The sequence below is a fragment of the Benincasa hispida genome, chromosome 8 (genome assembly GCF_027475165.1).
Source record: "Benincasa hispida cultivar pf3 chromosome 8, pf3_genome.v1.1, whole genome shotgun sequence".
In the NCBI taxonomy this organism is placed as follows: domain Eukaryota; kingdom Viridiplantae; phylum Streptophyta; class Magnoliopsida; order Cucurbitales; family Cucurbitaceae; genus Benincasa; species Benincasa hispida.
Window position 1 is genome coordinate 13315241 of NC_143485.1, and position 10386 is coordinate 13325626.

Sequence of the window (10386 nt, forward strand, 5' to 3'; positions counted from 1 at the left end):
ATGAACTTCAAAGGGGTCGTATTGATGGCTATGGCTTCTTTAGTGGTACCCTTTAATATCTTCTAGATGCTTTTCACTTCTTTCTTTTCTTTTTCTTACCTTTGAGACTAGTAAATCGTTGCTTCCTCTATTAACAATGCTTAGCTCCATATCATAAGCTGCGTTGCCAACTCTTCAAAGGTGTAGGGCTTTATCCCTTGCAGAATATATAGAAGTCCCTAGTGCATTCCTTGAGTGCACATTTCTGCTACTGATAGTTCAGTTAATCTATCTTTGCAATAAAGGCTTAATGCTCTCCAACGGTTGATGTAGTTAATGATCGACTTATCTTTTCATTGTTTGGTGGTCGTGAGCTTTATCATGCTGACGATACGCCTTGTGTTGTAAAAACGGTTGAGGAATTCTCTTTCAAGCTGCTCCCAGCTATCAACAGATTCAAGTTCAAGGTCGATGTACCAGTTGAAGGCATTTCTTTTCAGAGTTTGAACAAACTATTTGACCATCAAATCTCCTCATGTACCAACATTCTCACATGTTTTGATGAAATGAGCAATATGTTGTTTTGGGTTACCCTTCCCATCATACTGTTGGAATTTGTGTGGTTGGTATCCACTTGACATTCTTAAATTGTCGATCCTTTTCATATATGGCTTAGAATATAAGAGGAAAGTCTGAGTAGGTCCACCATAATGAGCCTTGATGGAGTTGGCAATCATCTCCCGAAATTTCTGGACAGACAACGAAGCAATTGATGTCGAATTTTGTGGTTGACCTTCTTGTAGAACAGTCTTCCCCTTGTCATCATTCCTAGCTACGGGTGTATGACTTGATTCAACAGCGTCACGACTCTCGATGTGATTCTTGAGGGATGCATTTTCATAATCCCTTTCGTTGACAACCTTCATGTTAACTTTCTTTTCGAATTCGACCATCCTTTCTTCACTTGTTCCCACGTCGGCCATCATAACTGACATTATATTCGGGTGTGATGCTTCTTTACTTGATTGTTCAGAAGGTGGAGTATACTTGTTAATTGGAGGGCTTTCTTTAATGACAACTCCACCTTGCGGTTGTTTTGAAATTTGTTCCCATATATTCCTCGCAATCTCGAAGGGAGCCAACTCTTCAGATTGTTGAATCCCTTTAGAGCGACTGCGAGTACTTGGTCTGTTGTGGACATCGTTTGAAGTTTTAGGAGTGTTTTTTTTTTGGATGCCATGACTTCTTTAGGTAGATTGTGTTGTAGAGAAAGAGATGGTCCCATCGGGCGTGCTAAGCTGTTCGACAAGTTTTTCGAAAAAATTTAATTCGCCGAATTCGAACTTTGTATTTGTATTAAGTTATGGTATGTAAAGGTACAATCTCTAATATATATTAGAGATTATACCTATACATACCATATATATATATATATATTCCTTTGATTCTTTCTCTCAAATATTACAATAAGTTTAAGTACCTATACATACCATATATATATATATATATATTCCTTTGATTCTTTCTCTCAAATATTACAATAAGTTTAAGTCTTCTAAATCTTCTTACAAATTTAGTTTTGAAGTCTTTAGGAGCTTCAGGCCTTAGTCTTCCAAGTCTTCGGTCTTTAGATCTTTAGGGCTTCGGAGGTTTAGTCTTCAAAGCTTGAAAGCTCAAGAGCTTTGATCTTTCGAGCTTGAGAACTTGGGAGCTTCATACTTCAATTCTGCAAAACTTCAATTTTCAAAGCTTCTGATCTTCAGAGCCTCCAATCTTCAAACTTCTCTCTCATTTTCCTCTCTTTAACTGAAAGATGAAGGCTTCTATTTATAGAGGATTTTCATGGGTTTGAGATGGGCTTGGGCCCTATTTGCCTTTGGGCTTTTGGGCTTGAGCTCAACTACTTCTGGGTCTGAGCCCAACTTGGGTTTGGGCCCAATTACTTTTATTTTGCCCAAATTTTCCATTGTAGACTTGAATTGAGTCAAATTTTGGACTCGATCAATTTTAAATACTCAGTCCGATTCAATTTCTGATTTAAAGCCCAATCGGTCATCGTCCAACCAAATTTATCCGGTCTAGGCTTTACCACCTTTGAAGTTGATGAACCCATTATTATGATCGAATGACCAGATAGACGACACGTGGCATTTTGTGATTGGATACAATTTCTTCTCCAACAACAACTTTATACTTTATACGAAAGATCACATACCATTTATTCTGATACAATATACAATATATAAATATAAATTTTGAAGCTTTCAGTATTAAGAAAATGACTCCAAACTAGCGTTTAAAAGAATATTATAATTATGCAACTCCAACTCATAAAAAAATACATAAGATTTTTCTACTACGGTTCTTAAATTTTGGTACAATTATAAATTCTAAATTTTGGATGCATTTTAGTATTAAATGAATCTTTTACTAAACAATTAAAAAAAATCTCAAAAAAATTTAATTTGGAAGAATGTTGTCCCTTGTCTTACTTTAAAACTACAATATTTTCTTAATAATATTTGAAACTTATATATATTAATAATAATAAGTTTTATGGCTAATATCACTTTATAAGTTTATTTGAAAAATTAAAATAAATGTTCTGAATGATATTTTTCAAACTAATTATGAAGTAGGATGTAAATTGATAAATTTATGAAACTTCAGGATTTAAATTGATATACTTGAGTGAAAATTCAGAGTTTAAATTGATACAAATATTAGTTTGAGGTTTAAATGGATACAACTCTCAAAGTTTAGAGTTTCAATTCATATAATTATTAATTTAGGGTTTAAATTGATACAACCTCCAATGTTTAATGATATAAATTGTTATTTGTCTAAAGTTTTAAAACTTGCAATATTAAGAAAAAAAAACTCACAGACTAAGGTATAAAAGATTTAAATGAAAGGTGCGTAAAAAATATTTATAAAAGATTAAAATATATATATCAAAGATGAGAAAACCATAAAGCAAGAAATTATAACTGATAAAAAAAATTAAACAAAAAAAAAAAAAAACTTCTTAATTGGTTATAAAACAAGAAAATTGAAAGAAATAAACTCTAAGTCAACCTTTAGAAAAGACTGAATTGAATAAAGAAATCAATTTTCTTCTAAAAACAAACTGAAATGTATAAGATAAAAGAATAACCTTATTTTTGCAAATATTTTTTATATTACTCTATTTTTACCAATATTTTTTAAAAAGGCCTTAATATAGAATTTAATACATCTATCAATAACTAGGTTTAGAAGCTTGCTAACCCCAAAAATGATTCTCTCTTTTCTTAAAAGCGTAAAAATGAAACTTATCATGCTAGCTAACTAGGAAGCTTTTGAAAACGCAGTGCACCCAGATAAATAAGGATCGAGATGAATACAGAAGTTAAACGAGCATCCCACACCCAAAAGGTGTCCCACATAGGTCTTCCCCGAAACCCCCCAGTCACTAAAGTAAACAACGTAAAAAGAGCACCCATTTCTGTACCGGTTCCGAAAGAGCGAAGAAAAAGGGGATCGACACTCGAAGGCTTGAAGAGCTGCCCTCAAAAGGGATGTTACCTAACTCTCACTTGCTTTGCAACTTTGATTTAGGAGAGAGGTGTGAACAATTGAAATCATTCCACTTTCATTTTCCCGTGATTTTGGGCATAACTGACTTTTCTTTTGTAGACTATCATTTTGGATTGCATTTTTTAGGAAACCTCGTCAAAATGGGTATCAACGTATTTTCACTTGTAGATAGACATCGAGATTGTGAAAGTTGAAAAAACCCCGTCAAGAGTGACCATCCAGTTGAATCTCGTTACCCTTCCGTGTGGTTATGGGGGTTTTTCCAATTGGAAGACCAGTCCCTAGCTTTGGAAAACTAATGGACCATTGACACCAACTGATGCCATACTTCTTCAGTCCAAAGGTTTTCCTTCGCCTGACTTATCGATGAGCTACTTCCAAGCCCACCTCCTGGTTTTCATCGCTTGATCATTCCACTAAGTGATTGCTTAGGGACCTTAGCGTACGAACGACACATTCGAAAACTAAAGCGCACACTCGAAAGTGCTTCGAAAGGTGTCAGTAGGTGCGCGGAGCCGGAGCCTTCCATGTTCGCCCGCTGGGTCGAGTGTTCGCCCGCTTCAGAGTCTTCGTCTTTAGATAACAAAAAAAGGTGTCCGCCTCTTAGGTCGCCAAACTACAACGAGAGTTTCGCCTTTCGGCCGTGCCAGTCGCGTAGGGCGACCGAACCAGGCTGAGTCAGAAGGGACTGGACAACTGGAGGGAGCTTGCTTCTCGAAAGAGGCGATTTAAGCAATGACGAAGGCTTGGGACCTTGAATGGGGTCGCGGTTAACGAACTTTGACTTCTCTTCTTTGACTTTTATCTGACCCGAGGGAAAGACTAAATCTTCTCACACTGGGACCGTGGTAAGCAAAGCTTTACTAACCAAATATCGAATAGAAGCAAACAAATTCCCTTAGTGAGGGCACTCTGGTTCGAAAGGGGCCGCTCTCTAGCTAGGATCTTATTTGCTATGTCCTCATTCCATCTGTTGAGAATTTTCTGATCGAGATCACTTGTCGGTTAATCTATTTATGATGAGCTAACTGACTGAAACCTTTCATCGGAAAAATCGTATTGAAAAAGACTAAAAAAGGGGGAGAGAGGAGTGGGGTACGTTCACTTCTGCATTTTTTTTAAGTTATCGAGATTCTCATTCTCTCTTTTCTTAGGGAAAAAACCCCTAAAAATGGGACTTATCATACTAAAATATGTAAATAAGCCCAAAAATGAGACTTATGATGCTAAACTATGTAAAAATACTATAACCATTTATTTCTATCTCTTAATTGTCATGAATAGTTATAGTGTGAGGTGGGGGAATTGAATTCTAAACTTGAGGTCGATAGTACAAATACTATACCAATTGAATCTGCGAGCATTTTTTTGAAGGATGATAACCAACATATTTATTATAATAAATATTTTGTTCTTTCAAACGGTAAAAGAGATAATTGTGGAAGATAGAAACTTTCGAGGCTATTTTTCAGACATACTAGTGAAAAAGAACCATGGTTAGCAATTAGATCTTCAGTCTTCACAGTTGAGTTCTCAGTGCAAGAAATTAGACGAGACTGAAGACTGTCGTTCTTCCATAGCCATAGCCATCTATATCGAACCTCTCAAAGATAAACCAAACTGAAAAGCTTCTCTAAACTAATGGCGTTGGTAGCTCTCAAATTCATCAATGGATCACGCCTCGCCCTCCATCGAACTCATACCCCAGCAAATTCAAGAACCATACGAGCATTCTCGGCTATTATGTCTCCACCCTCCACAGCCGTCGTCTACGACCTCCATGGTCCTCCAGACACCGTTACCAGGTGATCGTTCTTCTCGATTTTAACTTATGTTCACTCAGAAACCTTTTCTCTTTACAATCGGGAAGCCTTTGGTCTGTTGCAGAGTGGTTAACTTACCGCCGGTTGAAATGAAAGCCAACGACGTCTGTGTGAAAATGCTGGCGGCTCCAATCAACCCATCCGATATAAACCGCATTGAAGGTATGACATTGCTTGTTACTTACGAAGCAATTGATTCTTGTTCATATAGAGTTGTAGTGATTTTTCTGCTTTTCTGCGGTAGAAGGGTTTCTTAGATTATGATGCTGATGTTAGGGTTTTTGAGGAATTTTAGGTATATACCCTGTGAGGCCGGAAGTGCCGGCAGTCGGAGGGTATGAGGGAGTTGGAGAAGTGCATTCAGTGGGCTCCGCCGTTCAGGGTCTTTCACCTGGTGATTGGGTTATCCCATCTCCACCTTCTTCTGGTATACCCCTGCTCTTTAACCCCAAAAATAGGTAAAGGAGAAACTTTAAAATTTTAGTTTTATGGATAATGTTCAGTCCCATACCATGGTATTTGAAGGCAATTAGTTTGGGCAATGAGTTTGTAATGAGCAATCTGTTTTTATAATTATTGAAGTAGTTTATTCTTCCATAACTGTGAACTTTGGTGTCTTATCTACTAACGTACAATTGGATTGACTCTATAATTGTGAACTCATGAACAGTAATTTATGGGGCTTGAAAATCTAATCTCTATAAAACATTTCATAAAACATGCAAAAAAAAAAAAAACAAAGCTTAAAAGCTTTCAAGGTTTAAGACCCAAAATTCTACATTTCAAAATTTTTCTATCATGTCAATACAATTACATAGGTTTATATAGCCTCAAAACAAGACCCCGGATATTCTAGGAGGCAATTCAAAGGTTATAACTCTCACACTTTATAACCATAATTGGCCATCATGTAAATGTAACATAAAAGACAAATGAAAAGACTTAAAATTTAATTACATTTAAAATATTATAAATCCGAATTTATTCAATTTTAATTAGCAACCTATAAATTTGGAACCATCCATGAGTTATGAAGTCCCACTTGAAGTCTTTGTTCCATAAATGACACTTGATTCTTCTTAAATTCCACTTGACTTCACTTAATACAACTTCTTTTCATTGTGAATTTGGACATGTAGTATTTGTTCTTGGCACTTTATCTTCAACTTCATACGAAGGAAATGAGATTCCTTGGTTCATATCAATATTGCTTGATGTCATTTGATGATTTCTGTACTTAGGGACATGGCAGACTTATGTTGTGAAAGATCAGAGTGTTTGGCACAAAATCAACAAGGAAGTACCCATGGAATATGCTGCTACTATAACGGTTAATCCTTTGACTGCTCTGAGAATGTTGGAGGATTTTGTCTCTTTAAAACCAGGTATGGTTATTGCAGAAATTTTGACGCTTTTTCCCTCTTTATCAACTAATGTTTAATCAGTTCTAGGGTTTTGATAGGAGACTCGGTTGTCCAAAATGGAGCGACAAGCATAGTTGGACAATGTATCATTCAGCTTGCTGAGATTCGCGGCATCCATAGCATAAATATTATACGTGATAGGTGCTGAGGATCAACTACATTGTTTCTCCTTTTTAAACTTGTGGGAATCTACATATGTTTTTACGTGTATCTATATTTTATATTTGAAGTCACTATAGTTAAATTTTATCCATAGTTTGTCTTTCAGTTGAGCAATCTTAAAAGAGTTCTACCGTTATTACCATCTTTTGCTTTGCTTATTGTAGGGCAGGGTCTGACGAATCAAAAGAAAAACTCAAGAGACTTGGAGCTGATGAAGTTTTCAGTGAGAGTCAGCTTGAAGTTAAGAATGTTAAGAGCCTCTTGGTATGCTGAACGATTTTTCCTATTATAGTTTGTAGGGTAACAACTAACTTGGAGTGAGTTCAGAAGGCATGTTTTTAAGAATTATATGGAAATACAATGAGACTGCTGTAGCCCAAAATAATGGGAGAAACAAAGTTGCTATATGTTTTATGTTCTCGAGAGTGCAAAAGAAAAATTCTACCAGATATCCAGAAATGAAGGGAGAAGAAATTGGTAAATTTTGCAGTTTTTGAAGGGAAAACAAAACCTACTAGATTAGAGAACATTTTCCATACAAATTTGAATTTTGGTGCTAGAAGAAGCTGAGAAACTGAGGACGGTTATAAAAAGACGTCCAATAAACTTCTGCTGTTAGCATGGTTGCTCTTAGTTTCTTGATTTTTTTTCACTAAAATGATTTAATTACATGCTAGGCTAACCTTCCTGAACCTGCTTTGGGATTTAACTGTGTTGGAGGCAATGCTGCTACATTAGTTCTCAAGTTCTTGAGGTCCAGTTTGTTCTATCATTGGATTTTTTCCCTTATTGATTATCATTTATTCTCCATCCCTTCGAAGAGTAGGGTCTAAGGTTGTCTTCATGGTCTAATCATATATTTGTTTCCAGACAAGGAGGAACAATGGTAACATATGGTGGCATGTCTAAGAAACCAATCACAGTGTCAACATCATCTTTCATTTTTAAGGTAAATGATCTTTTGCTTTTTATCTTATTCTTTTTGCAGGGCCACCGTTGTAGTTACTTGATTACATGGTTTTAAGAAGTTCTAATTTTCACTTTGAATTAATTGGTAGTAGGAAGTACAGATTGTAACAGGACGAATATTGGAGATACACTTGCATAATCAATTAGACTTGTGCATGATAATGAACTGCCAAGAGATCTTGAGGCTTTAATCTTTCCTCTTAAAAGATTGTTGTAGTCATTTCCCATCGAGAGAAAAATCCAATTCCGTTTGGTAACTGAAATATGATAATGAGCCAAAAGATGGAATAGGATCCTCAAAAAGCCGCTTTTGGTTTTGAAGATTTGGCTAAGATTATATGAATTATATCTAAAAAATGAAATAATTAAAGAGTTTGGTTTTTGTTTTTGTTTTTCTTGTTTTTTTAATATGGATATACACGAGGTCTAAATTTTGGAAGTTCGGAGTGTGTGTGTATATATATTTTTTATGAGAAGTTCTTAGTATATTCAAGTGTGAGTCAAACTTTGCTAATTAATGGTCATTACATATTCAAAGTCTCATTTATAGTCCGAGAGTTAGAAAACTGATTCATTTACTGATGACTTTCGAACAGTATATCTTGACTGCCAAAGATGGTAATATCGAACACTAATTTCAATTGTAATGAACTTCAGAATGAAAAAGGAAAAATTTTAGCTTAGCACCTGAAGACTTCTAAAATTTACGTGTGTGCAGGACCTTTCTCTGAGGGGATTCTGGTTGCAGAAATTGATGGGCATAGATAAAGCAAAAGAGAGCAGAAAGTTGATAGATTACCTATTGGATTTGGCTCGTCAAAAAAAGTTAAAATACGAGTATGTGATCTGCTTCTGTTAGTGATATAGCAAAAACGTGCGATTGGCTTTCATTTTAGTTAATATACATTTTGCTTTCTTTCATTTTGGTCCTTACTTTAAAAAAAATAAAACCATTTTGCTTTCTTCATTAAGTTTATCCATTTTTTAAAATAGAAATATTAGTATTACACTTCATTCACTAGTTTTCTTAAAATGTAGCTATAAATTTGTATTTTGTATTAAAGGGTCATTATGTATAAAATTTTACAAATAGGGATCAAAATGATTATATTATTTAAGTATGAAAACTTTATTGGACATTTTTTAAAGTAAATGGTCCAAAATGAACAACAGTTGCAAAAATTGAAAGTACTATACCAAAGCTAATAGTTCTAAGTAGTATTTAAACCTAATCTCTAAGTTACGAAAATTTATGGGGGCAAAATAGAGAGGAAATTTAATCTTTTTTTTCTTGAACATACAAAATATTAACCTAAAAGGGCTTCCTTTTCTGCTATTATATCTGACCGGAGATTTTGAGCTGTTGCAGGATGGAGATGGTTCCTTTTGACAATTTCCACATCGCACTCAATAAGGCCCTTGGTAAACAGGGAAGCCAGCCTAAACAGGTTATCAAATTCTAACTCCCTAGATAGTTTACATTTGGCCTTTCTTTTCTAGGATCATACTGTAGGTGTAGATAGTTTTCAAGTTTGCTCGGTTATAGATACTAAGCTCTGTAATAAAAACACCTTTTGTTCCATAGACATTGTAGACCTTACTGACAATTATCCAATTCCACCCCTTTCAGAAAGGGGGAACAAAAGCATGAGTTGTAAAAACTAAAATGTGAATGTTCAAATTGCTAGGTGTAGCAATTTTCTTTTTTGGGTTTTTTGCTTTCTATTTTGGTTTGTAATTTGAAGTAAAAAGTCAAACTTGTTCATGGGTTTTGTTTATCAAGGCTATAGAGTTGTTGATCCCATCAACTATATACGCCCTCTACTGCATAAACGAGTGATACTTACTCTTTATGGTATGTACTAATTGTTGCAAATCATACATCACAAATCACTAGAAGGCTACGAATGTTTACTTTTAGTCCGTAAAGTTTCAATAACAGGTACAAGCATACAAGGTTTAACCTAAGTAGAAGTTAAAAAGTAAAGGACAATATGATAAAGATATTACAAGTGTTATAATACTAATGTTAGCACATAACACCCCCTAAGCATATATAGAGCATATATGTTAATCATACTAACTTTTTACATATATATAATTCATACGTGCTTCATTTAATGCATTTGTGAAGAAATCTCTAAATTGTTCTTCAGTCTTCATATATCTTATAGGAACTAAGTCTCATTGAATTTTTGCACGTACAAAATGAAAATGTACTTCAATGTGTTTAGTCCTCTCGTGGGATACTGGATTAGATATGATATGAACTACTGTTTGATTATCACACCACAATTTGGTCGGTGTTGTGATATCAAATCTCAATTAGAAAATAAGTTGATATATCCAAATCAATTTACAAACAGACCACTATTGCTCATATGCTTACTCAACACTTGAACTGATGCCACATTTTGTTCTTTACTTTTTTAGGAAACTAAATTACCAAC

The 10386-nt window shown here is 34.8% G+C and overlaps 1 protein-coding gene across 1 annotated transcript; it reads left to right on the forward strand.

Annotated features, from left to right (window-relative positions):
* The first annotated feature begins 4989 nt into the window (after window positions 1–4989).
* LOC120082538 (Polyketide synthase, enoylreductase family protein) lies at window positions 4990–9701 on the forward strand. The gene is made up of 10 exons (XM_039037747.2): window positions 4990–5363; window positions 5446–5543; window positions 5677–5808; window positions 6623–6766; window positions 6844–6946; window positions 7132–7231; window positions 7645–7721; window positions 7838–7916; window positions 8655–8773; window positions 9306–9701. Exons 1-10 carry the CDS (start codon window positions 5200–5202, stop codon window positions 9397–9399), a joined length of 1110 nt encoding a protein of 369 aa, XP_038893675.1. The 5' UTR covers window positions 4990–5199; the 3' UTR covers window positions 9400–9701.
* Window positions 9702–10386: the final 685 nt, after the last annotated feature.